General features: G+C 40.9%; 1 protein-coding gene across 1 annotated transcript in view; it reads left to right on the forward strand.

The window, feature by feature from the left end:
• LOC146966464 (uncharacterized) overlaps positions 1-23,421 on the forward strand; it is a gene marked incomplete at its 5' end in the record, with an annotated part of 65,055 nt that overhangs the window by 2,783 nt on the left and 38,851 nt on the right. The window contains 3 exons of the mRNA XM_085764000.1: positions 13,573-13,692; positions 17,750-17,917; positions 19,481-19,660. Of these exons, the coding sequence (XP_085620126.1) occupies positions 13,573-13,692; positions 17,750-17,917; positions 19,481-19,660 (468 nt within the window). The remainder of the gene's footprint in view (positions 1-13,572; positions 13,693-17,749; positions 17,918-19,480; positions 19,661-23,421) is intronic.

A 23,421-nucleotide genomic window follows, 5' to 3' on the forward strand; every position in this document is an offset into this window, starting at 1 on the left:
CAAGTGTATGTTTGCGTGTATTGACTATTCATTAATTTGTGTATCTGTTTGCCTCAGTGGGATGATCCCATGTGCCTGTGCTTGCAACATTTAGACATGCAGTTTATCATGCACAGTTTGTAGATGAGAATTAGTTTTGACAGGGGAGTAGTCATCTTGGTCCTCTGGTTTGGACTGCATTGCTGACAGTGGGAGAGCTTCAATTAAAACACATTTGTCACTATGATTTGTCATGATGATAATTTACAATGTGTTAGACAATGTGTTAGACACACAAGTGCTTAACGAGTGACAACCATGCCGTCATTTAGATGATACTTGGTTTTTCTTTTTTCTTTTTTTTTAGAAGAGGAATCTGAAGGGCTACCCTTAAATTGACTTAAGAAATGAATACAGTATAAAATGCTGCACCCAACATTAGCATTAGGTCATGACACCTTTACTAATGTGCTAATGGAATTCACTGTGGTGAGCTAATCTGCGGGGCTTAACGTCCAAGGCCTGCACTTTTGTAATGGGAAGACTTGATGCTACTCTGTGCGGAACAGGTCTTGAATGAGTGAGATGCTAATATTAGCTCATGCTCACATCAGCTGAGTCATCTCCTCTGTGTCCTTGGCTTATTAACTGATTTAAGACTGATTAGATCAGTCTTGCGCCATCGTGCACCGGCATGCATACACACATACACACCAAATTTGAATATCAAAATGGAATTGCTTGACCAGTGAAAACTAGATTAATTCAAAATGTTTGCATCAAGGTGTAGGTAAAACAGATGACTGGGCATATTTTTTTAATGCACCTTAAAGCATTTAAAGCCATTTATGACATTAGCTAAAGCTCATGTTATTCAAACACATTTAGCAAGTCAGAGCCACTTACGTTGAGAATACTTGATGCTCCTTTTTTCTCCTTTGCCTTGTCGACTTCATGAGAACATCAGCATACTGTAGGTATCGATTTTGCGCTGAGGTTTTAGTGAGATAAAATGTGTACACCTTGTTCTGAGTGTATCTTTCCGTTATCGCACTACTGTAATGGGGATGTCATGTACTTTTCCTTCTAAAGTACAGGTACACAAATGTCGGTAATACTTAGGTAAGGGATTAAAAGAATGTGAGCATCTTTATGTGAGCGCAGTGTTTATCCATTTACCACAACGCTGTTATGCCAGCCTGTTAAAGTCTCTCTTCATCTTGCTTTGTCAAGGTTATATAAACAGATTGGCCATTGCTCTGCTCCCAACAAATGCCACAAATAGCTACCTCTTCTCTATAGTCTCCAGAAAGTGTACTTGTCAAGAGATTGCACTGTTGCTACCAGGTCAAATCTCCTGGCAACCTAACAGCATGGTGGGTGATATACGTTTGTCCTAGAAACCTCCCACATCCCTATTCTTCCTTTGAAAAATCATTTCTATTATGTCATTGTTGTGGTTGATGTGAGAACCCATTGCACTCTTGTTTCTTCCTCTTTGAATGTGTTGCTCAGTTCTGCTGTGAGATATTTGATCAGCTCAGAACACGATGTTACACTTTCAGATAGTCTTTTTCCCTGGTAAACAAGAGAAAGTTGTTTTGCTGTCTGTTGGAGTTTGAAAGTGAAGTGTCAATTTCACTTAGCTCTTTTCATGTTGGGCGCGAAGTACTGAAGAGCATTCAGCCAATGTAAAATGTATACATTTGTGTGTGCTCATGCAAAGGATTGATAGTTTCTACCTCTCTCCATGTGTGTATCTGTGACAGTTTCCTCTCGAGATGTTAATTCCTCTCCTCCCTGTTGTTGTCATGCTTCCACCAGTAGTGTCTGCACCAGGGAGACGAAGACAGATTGGTGTTAATGAAAAGCCCTCCTAAACTCTCCTCCCCGCATGAATGTTTAAACATGCTTGTCATAACATTCATTCGCTCACACATGACAGCTAGCATCTGCAGCTGCCTTGCTCGCCCTCAATATTTTATCATACCATCTCCCCTAACCCCACACTAACACAATGGCTGTGTGTTAGCAAACTGAATTATAATGACTCAAAACAGGCTGTGTTCAGACTCACTGCCAGAACAGGCCTACATAATGGATTCAGCAACACCACAGGCCTCATAATGGTACAATTAGTCATCTTAAATATGAAAGAAAGAGTGAAAGGCCAAATGAAGGGAATGTGATTATACACGGAGGGGAAGAAAAGCAAAAAGGAAGGAAATAAACAAAGATGAGTGGAGAAAAATGATCACAAGTATGAGGACAGAAGCGAAATATAGAGAGCAAAGGGTAAAAGCGTGCAAAGAAAAAAGAAATGAGGAAAGAAAAAAAAAAGAGAAATCCTCATGTCCATATACAGTACGCTATTCAGAAGTCTGATAACACTGCAGGTCAGCTGTTGTGACCTTGGTGGTTTTGACAGAAGTGGTTCACCATGGTAACGGTTAGTCGGCAACCCTCAGAACACCCCCACTCCCCTCATCACTCCCCGGCCTTCCTTACTGCCTCTCTGCCAATTTGATTGGACGCACAATTGAAATGTCATGCCTCAGCAACACACATGCACACGCACCAGATCAACCAGACTGAAGCTGTGGGATGAAAGAGCAGGGCACATTGTACAAGTCTGACTGAAAGAAACCAGAGACAAAAGTAACACACTTAGAGGGGAGAAAGGTTTTGATTGAGTTTTTTCTTCTTTTTTTTTATCACTGTACTTTCACTTAGTGAGAAAAGGTTGTTTCAATAAGTGTCTGCGTATTTATATCTGAAGTTAAAGTTACAGGGTTAACATTATGTGTAGGACAGGGAGGACCTTATAGCGCAAAGCATCAAAGCAGAGCGGCTTGTCATAGCAGCCGAATGCAGAATCAGATGAATAATAATGCAGAACCAATTACCTGAGGGAGATGTTGTCTGTAGGTTAGCACTGCTAATGCACGCGTCTCACTTTAGCAAAGTGGAAGCAGTAGGTCAGTAGGTGGGGGGTCCTGGGAAGTGGTTGCACTGATGTATTCGTTTCTGTCTTAACAAGCTTGTCTGCGCCTGCTAAAATAGAAATGTCCACCATGCAGCACCTCCCCACCTCCATTCTGCCTTTTTCACCTAAATACAATTCTTTAACAATGCCTATGGCTAAGTGGGAGTTATTATTGGCACCGTGCTCCATGGTGTTGTCTGTGTTTTTTTTCTTCTTTTAGATCTGAAAAACAACAAGAACATCATTTATGAATTGTTTGCACGAACGTGTACGTTTTTTTCCCGTTTTTTTTCTATATGAAGCTTGGTTGAATAATAGAACATTTGAACCTAGCATAAACAAATTTCTCTTTTCATTTCACATGTCACTCAGTGCCAACAGTTATAAAAGTCCTCCATATTTCAATGCATGCAGCAGATCTCAGGCTTCGTAGTGGTGACATGCTATACTATCTTGTTGTGTGAGCAGCTTTGCACAGTGTAGCACTGATCTGTTCAGGTCTCTAGCTGCTGCTGATCTGCATAAGTGACTGTGCCACACTTAAAGCCGCTGCCTCCTTAAAGCCCCTTCTAAATCAGTGTTAAAGCCTTGATAATAGACCTCACTGACCAATTGATTGGCCTTCATATGTTTACAGCTCACTTTAATTGCCTCAAAAATACCATTTATCAGCCATGTGTGTCCATGTGCGCATATGTGTGTGTGTGTGTGTGTGTGCAAGCGTGCCTGTCCATCGACAAAAAGGCCTATTGATTTATCAGCATCGGGATTTGTCCCGTTCACTGTACATAAAACCCCTGCATATGTGCTGTTCAAAATGGGAAATGGCCCCATCGATTCCCTTAAGTTGGAGCCCAAATGCTAAAGATTTTTGGATAAGCTTTCTCATTACTTAAGCTGAAATCAATAGGGGAGAGCATGGGTCTAATGAATGAACGGGCCACAGATCAGATGGGGTGTGCTCATCCCTGGCCTGTCCTGGTCGATCTGTGTGGGTGCATGTGAGCGAGTGAGTGAGAGAGTGCGTGTGTGTAAAAGAGAGAGAGAAAAAGAGAAAAAAAACCTGTCTATTCATTCAAACCTTTTTTTCCTTGGCACAAAAATTCACACTGTGGGACTAGTTTTGTGTTTCTCTGTCTTTCTATTCCAACTCCAACCCAACTTTAATTAGCCACCATTTGATCTTTGATCAAATCTCCACATGTGCCACAGAATATACGTTTTCTTATGAATATTTATATGTTATATGAAATTCACTATTAGTAGACAGGTGGGAGATGTACCCAGCCTGCATCTAATTAAGGTTAAAAGTATGCTGAATATGGAATTTTTAAAACATATTATTATTATTATTGTTATTATCATTATTACTATAATAGAGCTGTTTCCTTTCGCACTCTGTGGTTGGAGACAGAGCAGGGAGCTGTCACAGTTTTACCCGAAGGAGGAGATGTTTCCCTCTGAGGTACATAAAACACAAGACAAAAATAAAATAAAAAACACTGACTGCATTCCCACCAGACCACATCCAACAGGGAAATAAATTACAAAATAAAACATATACACCAGAAATACTTACTGGAAGTGATCATACAAGTAACCCAGGAGTGAGGATTTAAGAAACAAAATTACCCCTGATACCCAGCACCTACAAATAACATCTAGATTAAACATAAATCTGCACGGGAATATTATATGCAGTGCAGTGCATGTGTCTGTGTCAGCCAGTACACACACACACACACACACACACAGAGCCAACAACCCTGCCCAACCACAACCCCTTTGGCTGACTTTTCGGTTTTTCCACTTTCCATTCTTTCCACTCCTCTGAAACATCAAAACGATCTCGCGTGGTGTATCTCTAGGAAATTGTCTTTGGCCGAGTGTGCAGCCACTGCCTTTGAGCGTACATTTACCAGACTACTCCTCAGAGTTTCACTTTGTGGTTTTGGCCAACTCATGGAATTAACTACACTAATTAGCTACATCTGATATTGCAGACAGTTGTCATTTCAGCTGTGGTAACCGACAGTCGCCAGCTGAAAATGAGAAGTCTGCATTTGTTTAAAGTAGACAATAAATTGATGATATCATAGTCAATAAATACCACATTTGAAGTGGGCTAACTATTTAGTGGATTTCTGCCATGTGGCTGCAGATGAAAGGAATAGTCAGCAATTTGCGAATATCAACAATATCAACAAAGAATGAGTGCAAATATCAGCCCAATTTTCAAATAGTAAACTCCCTGTCCCTTTCCCTCACACCCCTCTAAGGTGTCCCCCCTTTTCAACTCATAAATATGGAAGGCGAGGAATGATGAGATTCATGGACAAGAAAGGAATCAAAATCTATTGTTGCGTGTCCTTTTCCCCGTGTAAAGTTTGGATTAAATGTCACACATTAGCATATGAACTTTTAAATGAGCTTGTTTGCTCTCTGCGGTGTGGGGCATGTAAATACCCATCTTGAGTATGGAATGGGGATTGCTTGGTGGAGGTGGTGGTGGGGATGAGCTTCACAAGAATCGGGGAAGTGTAGGACATATTTGAGTGTTGCACCGGCAATTAGATCGCAGCGAGGGACCGGAGCAGCGAACAGCTCTATTGACTGGTTGCTGGTGTTCCACACCTGAGGAGGCAGATAGTGGCAGATGGAAATGCTCCCTGATGGCTATGGCTTCTGGTGATTTGAGGGAAGGAGATGAGTGACAGGCACTCCCAAAATGAGATGATTGACATGCACTGTCAGAATGAATCTGCTCATGGGCGAATGCAGGTGTGAGTATGAAATGTGTGCACACAAATAACGCAGAGATATGGGTTAAACATTATAGCCTTGGTGATATATAATGCTGAGATGCTGACCAGTAAAGATTTCACATGCAACCTGTCTAAGTATTTGTAATATTTCATATACTGAACTGAACTGAACATCCACACATTCATCTGTAGAAATACACACATGCAAGCAAACAAACCAAAAAATTAAAACAGTTTGTTCAAGAGGAAGCCAGGCAGAACCTGCAGCTATGTTTATTAACTCACAGAATACAATAGTGTGCGAGTATGTATGGCTGTGTCATGTAAGATATTTGATAGTAACCAAACATCATTGTGTATTTGCACATTTTTTCCCCCCACAAAGCGTGATTCTCTTTGTTTTAAAATGTGAGGCAGCTTATTTATTGACATCATTTCCTCTCAGTGAAGGGCTCGTGTCTGTAAAGCACATTAAAATCATAATGCAATCTTTGCTAACCCAGGAGCAACGTTATTGTTCTATTATACTCACCGAACAACAGCATCCCAGCCTGTTTATCAATCCAATATCTCATAATGTGCACTCTGCCTGGTCATTTTGAATATAAAAAGATCTCACACTGTTATTGTACCATATTTTCTATATTTAGTATTAATCTCTTGTTCTGACATGAATCTGACACTTCCAATATGATATTTGATTAGTTGTTGTTTTTTTCCCATGGTCTCCAGGTGATATTGGATACATGTGCAGAGCTGGTATTATGTTGGCTGTTTCATCTGGGTATAAAAATGATTTAGTGTGTGCTCAGCACGCAGTGTCATTGACTAGCTTTAATTTCACTGCAAGGGTGGGCTTTATTACTCTGCTACTCTCCGAATGTGTGTATGTGAGGGTGTGTATGCGCGTGTGGATGGGAGAGCGAGAGAGGAGGTGAGGGAGAATTAATGTTTCTGTGCATATATATTTGTGGGTTTTCATGCTCGCTGCTGTAGCAACATGCCTCACCTGTGCACACACATGCACTTGTGCATATCTCTGTATATCTTTCCATGGCTGCTGTATCTTCAGCATGTAATTGCCATTCAATGGAAGAATCAACTAAACCAACACGTGGAACACCTCACATCACACTCAGGCCAAACCGGTGGTCCCGTTGTAAGAAACAGAGGGGCTCCACTTTGCCGTGACAAACCTTACTTCTGATCAAATGCTACAGAGCCATAATCATGTTTGTGCCACTGAATTCTTTAACCTTTCCATGACCCCGGTGAATGCCAGCGGCCCAATCACAGAACCTAATTGAATCTGCTCGGCGGCGCCCCCCCGACTGATGAAAAAATAAAATTGGAGGTGAAAAATGAATACAGCAGCAGAGAGAGAGAGAGAGAGAAGGAGGGAGGTAATGCCAGTGGAGGCGGAGGGAGGGGGGTTCACACTGCAGTTTTTATAAATACACAGATGTGCTCACAAACACACACCCAGACATGTACACACAGTCACACCTTTTTCAATCCTGCAGTAGAACGGGGAGTGGGAAATGACAGAGAGGGAGAGGAAGAGAAGGAGCGAGAGAGAGAGAGGGAGAGAGATAGAGATAGGTTGGGCCCAGGTTTCTCATTACCCCCTCGGCCCATTCAGAGGATATTCCTATAAGATAATCTGATTTATTTGCAATTTTCCTTTAAGCGGCTTAGTGTTTACCTCCAAGATTAATATTTTTCTCTGTTATTAATATCAGACTGTAATTAGGAGTGATGTGTCTCGCTCTGCACTGTTCCATGGCCGCCAGGCAGCTAGCTGGATGAAACTGTTGTTGTGACTTTGGTGTGATCCTGTTTCACAAGACAAAAAAAAAGAAAAAAAGAAAAGAGAAGAGAAGGAAGTTTTAAAAGGAAGAAAGAGGCTGCAGGGCGGGAATATAGAATAACAATTGCGACATACCTGCTTCTCTGTAAGTAAGGGTGTGTGCATGCGGGTGTGTGTGTGCAGGACCGCGCAAATATGCGAGTGTGTATTTCTTAAGAATATGTGTATATGTGTGTGTGACAGTGTGATGGTCCCCTCTGATTGATAGGGTGTCTGTGCCGACTGCAGATTGCTCTTGCTGATTGCTTCTGAGAGCTCCAGCTGATTTATAATCAGAGCAGGATGAAGGATTGAGCTGTGGATTGCTTATCTGTTTATCTGTTTAGCCCCCTCACAACATAAACTGACAAATTATCATGTTGAACACACACACACATGCACAGACACGCACACACACACACACACACACACACACATGAATTAAAAAAAAAAAAAAAGTAATAACATGGTCGTTCTTATTAAATACACACAGACACACCTTCATATAAATGTAATTGAGCAGACACACACCAACCACAAAGAACTTAGAGCTTTTCTCATCAGCACGGTCACATTTTCATGATTGCCCAGCGGAAGTGTAATCAGTCTCATTTGTTTACATATTCTATATCAGATATAAGTCAAGTTGCAATTAACTCGCTTTATGAGTTTAGAGTTTTCATTTACTCCATGATGAGGAATTATTTAAAGGTGTCTGCTGCGCCAGTCATCAGGGATATATATGTTTTTTGGACACGCCTACTCGCTGTTCACAGTACCTGATATTTAACCCCTTCTCTGATAATCACATCCATAATAACCGCACCACAGGGAGCATGACTGAATAACAACAGACTTTCATTATACAGGTGAAGAGATTGGGGTATTTTGATTGAAATTGTTACACTGATAGAGTGAAACACAATCACCAAAGTAGGTGTTTGTTGTTTTCAATAAAGAGTCTGGCATATTATGTGAGACTAATTCCACTTGGCAAGTCAGAGTACAAGCCAGCAGGTTTAAATGCTGACAGGTTTAGTATGCCCTATGGCACTGTGACAGCTCTGTGAGTGAGTGTGTGTGTCTGTGTGTATGCGTTTGCATCTGTCTCCGCATCTTTCTGTCCCCCTGTCTCTTACTCTTCCCACTCTTACCTGTCTGTCTGATTATTTGTTACTTTCTCTCTCATTTCACCACAGTTGTTTGTAAATGCACAGTGACAGAATCACGAAAGAAGGACAAAAACACAAAGTACAGGAGCGCTCAACATACAGACATACACACACCACGCAAACGCGCAGACAGACACACACACGCGCAGACACACGCACACTGACGAATGGCAGCAATTAGATGGGGAAACCAAGCATGTGAGGACAGAGGAGCGCTGAGGGGCTGCAACCACTGTATGGAACGTGTGTGTGTGCATGTTGTACGTGTTTGTGTGTAATTGGAAGATTTTTTGTCCTTCTAATGCACCGCCCATCTGTCTAAATATCAACACTGTTTCATATGTCACTGGACAGTGACTGTGATGGGGTGCAGTTGGTTGTTGGACATTAACATTTACAATCAAGGGCCAAACCCGGTAAAGGACTGGACCACAACATTATCACTCCACAAAATGAATTGCTCTTTGCACTAAAGCTAAATCACTAAAAATATTAGTGTATTTGGCAGCAGCACAGAACAGAAAATAAGCAGAAATGCATACAGTATGATTTCTGTTTTTTTATGCTATGGTCTCATGCCAGCCTACCTTAACTCATTGTCACTGAGATTTTGACCTTTCTCAGCTCTTCTGCCCACTTGCCATTGGAAAAGAATCTGAGCAGCAGTCACTTCTCATCTTCCCTTTTATTGAGAGTATTCATCTTTTCAAGAAATTCCTCACAGCAGCTTCTTCTCTCCAAATCAATCACATCTCTATCTACTTTATTTGCCATCTAATAAACAAAGTTCTCCCCTTACCTCGGATTTCCCCGCGTTTTGTTGAGCATTTAACCGCCGTTTACAGCTTATGTGCCATCACAGACATAACATGATATGATCTTGTCTCTCAATAATTTTCAGGCCACGGGGTAAACCTTTCTTTTATCTACTCGACTGTGTATGCACCGCTGAATTTTATACTTCAGTGTCACCATTTATAACATACAGTATTCAAGCAACAGAATGCAAAACAAGCATTTACAAAAATCACTGTAACTTAATCAAGGCACACCAACAGTTGTGTGACAACATGTAAAACAAATTCATATTGGCAACTATGAGTCATTTTCCAGACAGAACTGAAGTGGGCTACACAGACTCCAACTTTCCAAAAAGCATATATCATATTATACCTCTCAGGTTTTTTATTCCAAGTATTTTAGCAGGACGTGATGTGTGTGGGAGCACATTTGTGTGCATTTGTGTTATTAACGGCTTTTCCTTCATGCCAACTTTTTGTGCTTCTGATTTATTCTCTCCTCTGTGGGATTGCACAGATTTTACAAGCAGGTGTATGCGTGTGTGTTGAGTGTATGTGTGTGCGCGCGCGTGTGTGTAGATTTGTATTTATGACCAGTGGAGATGTGTGTTAGACACAGCTACTGATGAATTACTTCACTTCTGATTGCTTATATCACAAATCATTCCCATATTATAACCCTTCTCATGCAAATAAGTGGCAATGTTTGTGTGTGTCTGGGTGTGTGTGTAAGAAAGAGTGTGAGGGAGGAAGAGAGAGAGAGGGGGCATGAATACATGTGTCTACAAAATAATGCAAGCTGTTATTTACATATAAACTAAATGCACTCTGTTTGTTCATATATGTAGCCCATTTATAGCACCTATATGTGTGTTACGAATGAGTCAGTAAGTATGTGTGTATGTGTAAGTGTATGGGTGTGTGGTAACCCTGTATCACTGGCAAGCTCATTTCTCTCAGAAATCAAAGTTAAATGGGTCATCTATCATGAGAATATGTGACTGGGACGCTTGTCTCTACCATGCACAGTGTTATGTGTGTGAGTGCGTGCGTGTGCGTGTGTGCAAATATGCACACAAATGCAAGGTGTGTGGTGCAAGGGCAGCATGTGTGTGGTTCTGCAGCTGTGTGCACCCTCTTGTGTATGTGGCAGCCACTTGTCTTTGCCTGTGCTATGATTAATGGTTTACATTGGGCTGTTCAGCCATGCATGTTTCTTGGTTTATCGTTTTATGCTGTCTCCAATTAAAGCTCCATAACTTGAGTGATGGCTTCACGCCAGTGTCCATCAACAGAGGCCATCAACAGCCTTATGCATTCAGGATATGGAAGTCACACACTAACTAATATCCTCTTGTGTCAGAGCCATTGGGCCATTTGTGCGTGCGTGTGCGTGTGTGTGTGAATATGCAGATGTATGTGTGTGCATGTGCAGAGAAGTGAAAAGTATCAATTTTAAATGATGTAACCAATAACACATCGGAGTAAATCTAGTTTTACTTTATCTTAAAACAAATGACCTGGATTACTTTTCTTATCCAATCAAATAACTAATCAATTAATCCTCCTATAAGCGAGTGAAATCCTCTCAACCTATTTGAATTTTTTTTTACTTCTTTCTTTATTATTATAATAATAATAATTATTTTTTACAATATAAGCAAAACAAAACTGAAAGTCTTTATACATGAATAATAGTGTAATTTATTTTTGTGTGTGCATCTGTGCAGTATTTTGAATCTTTGTCCCCCTTGTGTATATGTGTGTATATGTGTGTGCAGGCCTGCCTGTGCTGGGAAAGTAGTAGGGGAATACATACATTTGGACGTATGAGCTTGCTCATGTGTGCACCGCACAGGCATGCACGCGCTGCGCAATATCATTTCACGCAATATTATTTCTCATATAGCAGTAATGACATTAGGCCGATATGTTGATTATACTGTCGGCAAACAGCAGCCTGCTGATTGGGTTAGCATATTATCTTATATCACATTTCTCCATTCATCCCTGTATTTTTTTTATTGCCCTCATTTTTCCAAATCACTTCCCACTTCCCCAGTTTCCTGGGCGAGGTTCCAGGCTATGCAAGCAGGTGATGTGGAGTAATATGATGAGAGGAAGACAACAATGCAAGGGAGGAAACGTTACAACCCGAGAGCAGCAGCTGTTATTGTTACATGCGTGGATGCAGGACAAAGCTCAGTGATAGGGCAGCTTAGTGTTAACCTGTGTGCAAAATGTAGGGATAAATAAATATTTGATGAAACTGAAGAAAACACAAAGTGCACGAGTGCAGGTCATGTGGTCATGTGTGTGAGGGTAGCTGCTCAGCATCTGTTTTCCATAAATATATTTAACAGGTGTGCAGATTGGTAAAGAAAAAGTAGGTGTGATTTAGTGAAGACTGAGGGGTGGGGGGCAGGGAGACAGAAGAGAGAGAGATGTTTCAGAGTGGGCCTCTCAGATTGTTAGAGAGAATGAGATTTCATTTGCAGCTGGGACAGTGAGTGATAACACCCCTGGTGTGTGTCTGTCTATGTGCTTGTGTCCACATGCGTGCACACGTTAAGGTTGATTTATACATCTATATAAACAAAATACAGAATTGCTCTTAGGAGGGCTAGTGTATTTCCTCTGTGTGTGTGTCCGTTACCTCTTTAATATCGGTCTCTAAGTGGTAAAGTGCAATAACAAAACCCACAATCCAAATAAAACAAACAGAAAACAACAGTATATGTTCATCTCTTTTACGGTCAATATTTATGATATGGCGAAACAGAGACTTTTGGTGTTGGTGTGGTTTTGATTTCACTGCAAATTAGTAATAGTGTTATTGGACATTAGCACCATGCGCAGGTAATGATTTAGCCGTGCATAGTGTACAGTTGGACACACAGGCAGTAAATGGAAAAACGATAACAATAACAATAACTCACATCAGCCATCCCTAATATATAGGCTGCTACACACCATGTCATGGCTAAATGACACTTGGAGAAAAATGAACGGTGGTTATCTGGAAATTAAAAAAAAAAAAAGGGAACTGATTTAATATTCAGCAGTAGTTGAATGGGCTGGGGGGAAGGGAAAGAAGGCGGACCTATGGATGTGGAAGGGGGTGGGGGCGATGAAGATGGAGGAAATTAATCAGTGGTATCAGCTCCATGGGAGTTTAGCTAACCACCAACCTCAGCGCTTTATTCAGCCTATATGAGGACGCTGCAGCTGCTATACCATAACAAACCAAACCCATCAGATCAGCACACACTCAAATCGTGATAACACATCAGACTTACAAACTCATAACTGTGCATAGTGTGCTCATGAAGTGTAATTTATCGATGTATCTGGCAGATAGAATTTGAACGCATGCTGACCTTCCTTATGTGAATATACAATAATATCTATTGTCTGTCTTATGTTTAGTCATGGTGACATCTCAGCGTAATGTGTTTGTAATTTTTTTTTTTTTTTGCAATTTTTGTTGTAACCTTTCTTGCTTACTCCACATCCTTCGGGGTGTCACCCTTCACAGTTGTCTTAGACCACAAAGGCCGAACTTAAACTAGATGGTTTTGTCTATGACGAACGAAGCACCACGTCACTGGTAACCTTGACAACATGTAACCTTTTTTTTGGACCAAAAATGGAGATTTTGACACTCTTGGTTTTAACAGATGTATGGTAAGCAACTGAAGTGATTTGAAACAGAATACTAACACTCCAACATGGCTCTCTGTCTGCGTTGTTTGCTTTCATTACCTACATGCAGTGAATCTAGGAACTAGGATAGGTAAAGAAGGTTGCATTTGTCAGCTGCATTTGAAAGAGCCTTCAATACATCAGTCCTCCACAGATTCACTGTACAAATCTGGCTGTGTGTGTGTGTTTGCATTTTAATTCAGAAAAGTGAATAGTTTATCATCTTAAGAGGATAATTACCACATAATATCACTCCTAACTGATTCTTCATGAGTTCACACAACAGTGAATGAAAATGACCTGCTCTCTGTTTCAGACTGAGGCCAAACTGGTGACCATGAGGAGTGCGCTCCGTGCCTTATTTGAGAGAAGAATGAAAGAAAAAGATATGAGGATTAACCAGTTTACTAGACAGCTGAATGGCATGAAACATAAGGTGAGACAAAATCAAATGTGTGAATGGAAATTGCTAAGTAGTAGGACCCGTACGGCAACCTTTTCACCTGCAGCTCGAAGCATTCTTCTGTGAAACACACAAGTATCGGTACATGAATATATAATATTGAAAAGCTGCAAATTGAAAATTGCATTGCATTGTGCAGCTTTGGCTAACATTATTGCTTGACCCCTGGGATTCTGTTAGTAAATTTAACTATGCTATCATAGAGCTTCAATCAGTTTTCCATCCACTTATTTTATACCCTTTCAATTATACAGATTACCATAGCTGTTAGAGCTTATTGAGCTGTACTTTTGATTCAAAGGCACACCGGCTCATTGAGGCACAAGCACTGACTGAAATACACACACACACACACACACACACACACACACACACACACACACACACACACACACACATACTCTCTCTCTCTATCACACACAGTACACACACCACTTGATCTGCATATCATTAAGCTTTTGATCGAATGCCAAGGTTTCGCAGAGAAAGACATCAGAGTCAAATGGAGCAAACATGTACACAACACAACACCTGTAGGATTTGCGTGTGTGCGTGTGCATGTGTGTGAGGCAGCTGTGAAATCTGCACCTGTTTAATTGAATTAGCCTTGTTAATGTATTCACACTCGCTGCCAAAAAAGCACAGCATTAATGAGCTTGTTAGACCAATTAGTTAATTAATTGCCTGTATAGCAGCAGCTTCTCAAAGAGCTGCATCTTCATTATCTGATGGCTGCCGCCTGTTGGATCACTGAATGAGAGCCGATAATGCTTTTGCATTACACGCTGCTTTCATGAGTGTGAATGCTTGTGTGGCTCCTCAAATGTCACATATTTCTGCATACATCTTGTATGTGTTTACTGTACAGTATGTGTCATTTTTGGGGATGCAAACCGGCAGGGACACAGGTACATGTATCAGTGCTCCTGTATAAGTATTTGTCTGTCTGTGTGGGGCAAGCTCAGAATATGGTGGCCAATATCAGTGTGCATATTGCAGTGAAAGGTTATGTGGGGGCTGTCACTCCCACAGGTAAAGACATAGCAGTCCTCCTAGCCACTTTCTAATCTCTCTTTTATTAGAAGTTAATATCTCGCCTGCTCTTTCTCACTCCACACTCCCACCTGCTAGAAATGGCCCCGCTCCATCTTTTTAATTCAATTATATTAGCCACCCTCTCTCTCTGTGCCCATAACTCTGCAACTCACATCTCTCTCTCACACGCAGTCTCTCTTTCTTTTTTTCCCCCTCCTCTCTGTCTCTTCCCCTCCTCACCCCTCCTCACTTTGTCCTCAAATGTTCCACTTCTATTCGTAATCCTAGATGGAGGATAGACTTTGGCCAATCAAGGATTTGTGCAAGCCGCTCTCCCTTTCTCCTCAGCCTTCGAAAAACAGATGATGGCTAGGAGAGGAGAAAAGAGGAAAAGATGAGGCAAGGAGGAGAAGAAGGAGGAGGCGGAGGGCAGGAGTTGAGAGGAGGACCCCAGGGGCGAAACTTTGATTGCTAAAGTAATGAGACTTGATCAGATTGAGGTTTCTCTCTCAATAGGGGCTTTACTAATATGAAAGTCCAAGGCTTAAGCACTCATTTGAAATAAAATCACAAATCTGATATTCTTTCTTCCGGACTTCCAGCTAAGGTCCTATACTCCCCCACTGCAGAATTAAGACTTCACACAGACCACATGGGAACTTTTAATCATCTCTGATGGTGGCAGATTTGTGGATGAGAAAATCACTGTAATGTATTAATTATATAACAATATTAAAGAGTTTTGAAAGTCAGTGGCATAAAGACCTTGGGCTATAGCTTGTGACAGACATCGTGCTCTTCCTGGTGGATGTAGGTGGGGCACTGCCTGGTCACCTTTGTTTTTAAATTGTTTTTATGCATTGTTGTGGCTGTGTCATTCAGTTTTTCAGTGACTGGCCAAGACAAAGTTAGGACATTAGAGTACATTGTAGGAGTTGGACACAGACTGAAAAATATACATATTTATGGAACCACTACAATGTCAAATATGGTTTAAATGTTTTTTTGTTGTTGTTGTTTTTTTTTACAGAAACTTATCTGATTGGGGTTTACTCTTTTGTATAGGCCTGTGTCAATATTCATAACATCCATCTGACCTGGTTTCAGCAGTTAGTGCGTCAGCTAAAGCCAATAGATATCAATCAGAACATACCAAAGTGGAAGAGTATCTCTCCTTAAATCCCAGAGCTGTGTTTGTCCCATAAAGGCAACAGTGGGCTATTGTCTCTGGAGGCTAGGTTTACTACCAGCCGTTTAGCTTCTGTCAATTTCTAGGGTGTAACCGTGTCAACCTGTTAACAAAGGCTGGAGCTTTGTCAAGTGGACAGAGGGGCAGCATCTTTTGGATGTTTGTGTCACAGCACTGACAACAGTTTTGACTGCATTTTCAAAACTTAATCTGTAATGGTAGGTAAAGGTGTTCAGGTAATATTTGGAAATAACATATACAATGTTTATTGCATATAAAATAGCAGAGATCGTCGTTTTACGTACAGGAACACATCTAAAGGAGATCTAAAGGATCTCATTACTTTAACTTAGTTTAAACATTGATGGTTATAATATTCAAAATGTGTAGAAACTGTGCTCTTTTTGCTCCATAATCATTTTTCATTTGAAATCCCTCCTGCACTATAGATGGGTTAACATAAAGAAGATGAACCTTTTCCCAGTTACTTAATGTGTTGAACTGTGGTTTTGCAAGCCACTTGACTGGAGCACTGAAACTCACACATTATTGTCTCAGTTTGGTAAAACTTATTTTATTTCCCAATAGTCACACTAATATTGGTGGAATATCCAGATAAAAGAGTAATTTTAATTCAGTATTGCAATAGTGGCTGCCCCATTGCTTATAATTGTTACCATCCATTAACCATCCTGTAGATGAGTTAACTGCACAAAAGACCACTTTTAGCCTGCTGACATGTCACAATTTCCACAAATGGAAAGGTGGTCGCAGGCTTTTGGACCCCGCTGTGTGCTGGAGAGTGTGGAGAGGTCTCTCTGAGGGAGATCGGTTGTGTCGGGGAAAAGACACAAATCCAGAACCGCAGTCTGCATTTAGAGGAGCTGATGAGAGAGCATGAGAGAGATCTGTAGTTAAAAAGGATGCTGCGCATTAGGTAACCGCTATAAGTGCGTGTTTGAGGGTATATTGTGTGCGGTTACATCAGCGCGTTTCTTTCTCTCAAATCATCCTGTTTTGCGAGGGTGCGTTGACTGTCTGTGGAGCCTCCTTACTAATCTAACACAGGGCTCATTTAACACAGTGCTAATGAATAGGAGCTTTGATTTGGCAAGGGGTTCTGAACCACAGGCCCACACACACTCATAGTCATGCTTGGGGTGAGGAGTTCAACCACTGTCTGCTTCCTTAGAAATAAACAGTCTATTTCCCCCAAATAATTATGCAAGCTGTAACACAGCAACTGTTATTTTGTTTTAGGTTTGATAAGATAAAGTTTTATAGTTTTTCTTACTCGGAACATAGATGGTAAGTGACATTTTCATAGATACAGCTTTACGAAATGCTAGAGACTGATACATGTGGTGAAGCGTGACCAGGTTGTTCTGTTTATTTGAAGTTATCTTTGGCACATCTGCTTACATTATTGGGCGTACGATAAAGATGTGGTGTACACAAAGGAGCATCTGTCATAGATTTTTGGCACACCATATGTCATTGTGTACACCCAGTAGTTTTTTGATGTATGAAAGATTTTTTTTAATGTTGACATTAATTCATCATCTTTAATTGGCATATCTTGGAACTTAGTTTTGCATTAGTAATATGAAACGTACTATTTTTGTACTTTTCTTTGCCCTTTTAATGATTAAACACGTAGGTAAAAGTTTGACTGCATAGAGACCAAGGAAGTAAATGTCAGTGGTATGTGTGTGTGTGTGTGTGTTGACTTTATGCATGTATGATATATGTGTACAGTACATACAGTGCAGACTGTTCTGTTGTCCATGTGTGTCTGTGTGTTAGATGAAAGAGAAGGAGGAACATGCGAGCCACCTGAACCAGGATGTGGTCGGTTTGCGAGCCACGCAGGACTCTCTGAAGAGAACCTTGGTAGAGAAGGAGAAACACACACAACAGCTGGTCCAAGACAATGCACAGCTCAGAGAAAGCCTGACCTCACTGCAGAGCCAAGTAGGTAACACACACTCATACACACGCACAGGAGGGGAGTTCTTCTTAAATAAGGAACAGAATTGGGCAACCTTCTCTATCAAATCCAGTCAGGTACATCAGGGAATTCTACTCACTTTTTACTTCCTTCACAGTTAATCATCCATCCTTCTTCCCCTCCTCCTCCGCCCTCCCTCTCTCACCCTCTCTCCATATTTAATAACTCATCGCCACCATCTTAGCTCCGCAGAGGGTTGGCTCGTTGTACAATAAAGAACCATGTTCGTATTAATATCACTTAGCCAAGAGAGAGAGACCAAGAGTGGAGGAGGGGTTAAATATTATTTTGTTTCTTTTCTCCACATTCATTATTCTTTCTTTAGATCATTCTTTTTTCTACTTTCTTTCTTTCTTTCTTGTCTTTTTTCTCTCTCTCTCATCTCTCCTGTCCGGTCTTGCCTTCGCCCCAAAGAGAACCTATGGTAATGAATGGGAACATTAAAGAGTCATACACATGATGAATGGAATGGCCTTTAGGTTTCTCTCATTGTCCTTTCTCTGCTTTCCTTATGATTCTCTTTCTCTCTCTCTCCATCTCTCTCCTACTGTATTTCTTTCACTCTCCCTCTTTCCCTCCTCCAAGGTATATTAGAGTGGTGCGTGGCAGTGATGTGTTTTAGGCTTAAATTAACCCATTTACTGTGTCCTTGGCCAAACCAAGTCATTCATCTGCTACCAGTGTTTTTGCGGCGTGGCTGCCTGAAGTACATTCGACATAAAAGAATGTTAGTTACTTGACACAGGGAATACTTGAAACACCCTCTAAGATGCCGACTTCATGCCCTCAGTTTTGCAACACTCACTCGATTTTCTTACCTCTTTGACATTGAAAGCAGCAGCTTCAGCGTGATTATTTCAAAATTGTACTTGGATTTCCTCTTATTTCTGATATTCGTGGGCACACCTACTCACATACTTGCATTGTTACACGTTTTTAGTAACAAATTGAAAGTCAACTCATTTTGTTCAGCAATTCCAGGACTGTGCATACTGTATGCAAGCATTGCAGAATGATTTTCTAAACAATAAAGGTGCAGTACTCAAGTTTATAGAAAGAAAGAAAAAAATTGATAATCTAGAGTGAGGATTAAAGACCCCGCATTTTACAAGGGTCCATGATAATAAAATCATCTTGTTGCAGATGTCTGATGGGAGCCCAGCCCCAGGGTTTAAGAAACACTAGTCCAAAGCTAGTGTCCTACGCCTTTGTGATGAGTAGTCAAACAGTTTTATTGGTCCTGATGCAAAGCAGTAACTGTAGGGTTCCACAACCTGGCACAAAGCCTTTATGATGTTCCCTTTCACTGCTATGGAGACAGAGCGGAGGCAAACATCCTTAAATTCTACTTTCATCTCCTTCTGGTGCTAGACCCCGTTCTTATGTGCTGCTCTCCTCCCCTGCTCTCTCTAAAGCTGTCAACCCGCCTGTCCCCTTCTCAGCCTTGGAAAAGGTTCAAACCATAGACAACCACACAAACTGCACGTGTTCTTCATTCCTCGCCCCTTCATTCTGTCTCTGCCCAGTTGCAAATGAGTGAGTGCGCGTTGAACGACATCACTGAGACCCTGGATCGGACCAACAGCAGTTTGAACACGGAAAGACGACAGAAACAGCAGATCCAGGATCAGCTGCACCATGGCAACAAAGAGGTGGAGCGTCTTCAGCAGGATCTGACTAACATGCGTCACACCACGCAAAAAAAGGTAACGTAATTGGTTTCCTCCTCAAGGTCTTCATTCAGATATTAAATTATGAATTTGTGTAGACCTTGCTTGTCTAGTTTTGACCTTTACGGTAACTATTAAACTTGGACGAGCGCTTTTGACTTTCCTGTTGTTGGCCATGTGTTGTTGACATTGATACATTATCAGGGACTTCATTTGTTCACAAGGTCAAGGAATGTTTTCCACATAAAGTGGACAATGTCAGGGGAAAAAAATGGTTAAACTGGAAATACGCAGGTTCTACAGAATGGAGATGAAATATAATATTCACTTTAATGTAATGCATTGTCTTTTCCCACAATGGGGCTGATAAGAGGGGTCGTACAGGTGAGGGATTCATTTAAATATTCAATTTTCAAATGTAATATTCACTGTGACAGGCATTGTCTATTTCTACAATGGTGCTGATAATAAAGTTTTAGATAATGGGTAATGGAATGTTCTGATATTTAGAGCCTTATTAAAAACACGCACTTTTGACAAAGACAGACGACAAAATTTGGATTACTCCGTTAAAATAGGATTTTTTCTTTTTTCCACTGGGACTGTAGTAAAACTCCAAACTCACATGTTCAAATGCTACATTGCCTTTTAGACCTTTTTATGCTCTGCCCTTTTTTACTGATGTACCAAAGCATACACTATGTTAACGCTTGCTGGTTTGTGTTTAACCTTCAATTAACCATGCTGGAAAGATACTTTTCACGAAGCCATTGGTGAATTTCAAAGGCATGGGTTTTTGAAAAAGGGATGCGGCACATGAGGTTCAGTCCTTTTCACTGGCAAGCCTCTTCAGTAACAATACTCATTTTCAGAATATCTTTAGGGTTAGGGCTGGGGGCAGGATTTTGTTGGCTGTAACTGAGGCTATTGTTGTGACAGTCATACAGTTTATAGAGTGCACATGTAAAAGACCACTTGCTCAATAGCTTGTTATTTTATAGCAAATGGGCTTTACATAATAACAAATTTTAATCAAAAAACTTTAGAGCATGTTTTTGACCTCTTGTAATTCACTCGGGAGTAGTGAAAATTATTTCAGTTTTTATGGGGCAGGATGGAAGCAAACTGTTGCGTCGTGATGTCACTTCTTGTCGGATAAGTCAATTTGCGAACCACGTATGATGCATGTGAGGTTTGTTGTGCACGAATAGTATGTTCATTTAGCTATACTGCATGTCATGGCTGCATGTGTGGGAGTGTGTGAGGTTGTGTCTTTCATGTTGAGTTTCGTTGAGTCAAGTATTGGACCATTACACTCTGTCCAGGGATCTGGTTTCTGGTCCACATCTGGCCCTGCTTTATGCACCAAAACTGCTCTTTCTCTGATCTATTACAAGCCCTCTCTCTCACACACCCACACACATACACACACGCGCGCTTCATGCATTCACTCATCCACACTTCATTCCATTGTACGGACAATGGTAGAGGTAGGTGTGTGGAAAAGAGAGTGAGTGTGCCTGCTTCCACTTGAATGTAAGTGAAACCAAGAGAACTTTGTATTAAGTATTTTCCTCTGCAGCTCAAAATGTCCTAACATTAGCACAGCTGAACAAATACTGTCAACACCCTCTCCTTCATCTGAAATGTACTCTGCTGTTTCACTCTCCCTCTAACTCCCTCTGCCTATCACTTTGGTTTCTTTGCTCGGACGAATAGGACAATAGTTTACCTTTTCTGTTAAGAATAAGTAGTTCACTCACTTTTTTCACGCCTCCATGTTGGCAACAGCCAGAACCGGAGTCATATTGTTTTCAGGTTTTCTGTCCGTCCCGCTCCTGTGGACTCAGCATTTCAGTAACACTTTGATGGAATTTCTTCAAATTTGGCAAAAATTTCCAATTGGACTCAAGGATGAACTGATTAGATTGTGGTGGTCAATGGGCAAGGTGACAGTGCATCTAACAAAATGTAGTTTTGGCCTTGTGAGCACCACATCTTGGTAAAGCCTTGAGAGAATTTCTTCGAATTTGGTAATAACTGGTAATAATTCACTTGGACTCAAGGACTCAAGGGTACAGTGACCTCACAAAACACTTATTTTAGCCATTACTCAAGATCTCACTGCAATTTTGATAAGATTTTACACAAAAAGTTCATATTTTATATAGTTCTGGAGAAAGAGGATTATGAGTCTGTATGGTGGTGGCAGAGAGCTGCAAGGCAGTTATTCTCTCTCTTTTTTTTTTTTTTTTTTTAGATCTTACTCACACAGACAAGATGGGGACATGGAGGACAGTAGACAATGAGAGGAACCTGGTTGACTCATCTGCTCTATGTTTAGGCTTCTGTTGACATTTCTTTATTCATAAGGTTAATTCAAACGGGAGGGTGGGGGGGGGGGGGGGGGTGCAGAGGGAGGAAGTAAGGATGAAACAAAGCTGAATAGAGATACCTTGTGATCCGATGAATACATTGTACAGTATGCTATTTAAAACACTGGGCTTTGGACATGAGGTTCAGTATAATTTAGTGCAAATTCCATCTTTACATCTTTTTTTTCTCCTTTGCTTAAAGAGGTCAGACAGTTTTTTATACCTAAAAAAATCTTTTTTTCCCTCTGCACCATCAAATCACTTCCTTATTTGATGTCTGATTTTGAACATAGAAGTTGGAGTTGATAAGTGGCACATCTGCACAGAGACTAATCAAAGCAAATAAATATGTGACTAAGAGAGGAGACAATTACTGGAAGTATTCAGCAGTTTCTAAAAAAAAAAGTATCATAGCATAAAACCTTTTTGTTACTCATTTTTCATTTCTGTGCACTTATAGGATGCGGCATGAAAACAAAAATCTCAGAATGATAGTTCAATGAGTGATCTTTTTGTTTATTGTTAACACTTCAGAATATTCTGGCTCCAGCACCCCCGCTGGGACTCCAGTTTAAAAAGTACGTACTCACAGTGATTCTTTAAAGCACATCGGATAAAAGAATGCAAATTGCATATTATTTGAAATGGACATGAAGGACTGGAGGGAGTGCAAATGCAAACAGGAATGAAAGGAGTCAGAGAGAGTGGTACAGTGGAAGGTAAGCAGAATTGTGGAAAGTTGTTCAAGCCTTCAAGGTTGGACTTGGACAAACACTGGTCCTGCTCACAATGCTTTACAACCAACAGAATAGCTTACTGAGTTTTCTCTCTCCTGCTTTCTCTCTTGATCTCGCTTATTGCTCATTTCTTTTCTTGCCTTGCCACTTCTCCCTTTCATCCCCACCCCCCCTTCACCACCCCCACCCCCAACTGTTCAAATATTATTTCTCCCCCTCCTGTCGTCCCCCCCCCACCCCCTTTTCTCCCTCTCTTTATCTTGTCATTGCCTGTCAGTAGGGATTCTATCTGCAGTGAGTGTTGTGTGTGCGCTCGTATGTGTGAACACATAAGACTGAGATACACTTAAGAGCTCATTGATTTAAAAATACCTTCGATATTGGAGGTCCCCTCCTGCAGATTCGTTCAGGAGCTTATCACACACACATAGACGTATCCACGTAGAGATATGCATAAACCAAAGCTCCACTCCAAAGTTTCGTCTTAAACTTTGTGATTGACCTAGTTAGCGTGTCGTTTTGACAAGTTGTCTGTTTTGACACGACATCCTCCGGTGTTTATCAGCATCCATTCTGCCTATCACACGCTCACATTGGGAATTTACGCACACACACACACATGCTCAAAGATGAATCAAGCTAAGTTTTAAAATTGGCAGGAAGTGAGTGTTGTATTTTCTGTTGG

The sequence above is a fragment of the Trachurus japonicus genome, chromosome 20 (assembly GCF_045865225.1).
Source record: "Trachurus japonicus isolate A0001 chromosome 20, Traja_1.0".
NCBI lineage: Eukaryota > Metazoa > Chordata > Actinopteri > Carangiformes > Carangidae > Trachurus > Trachurus japonicus.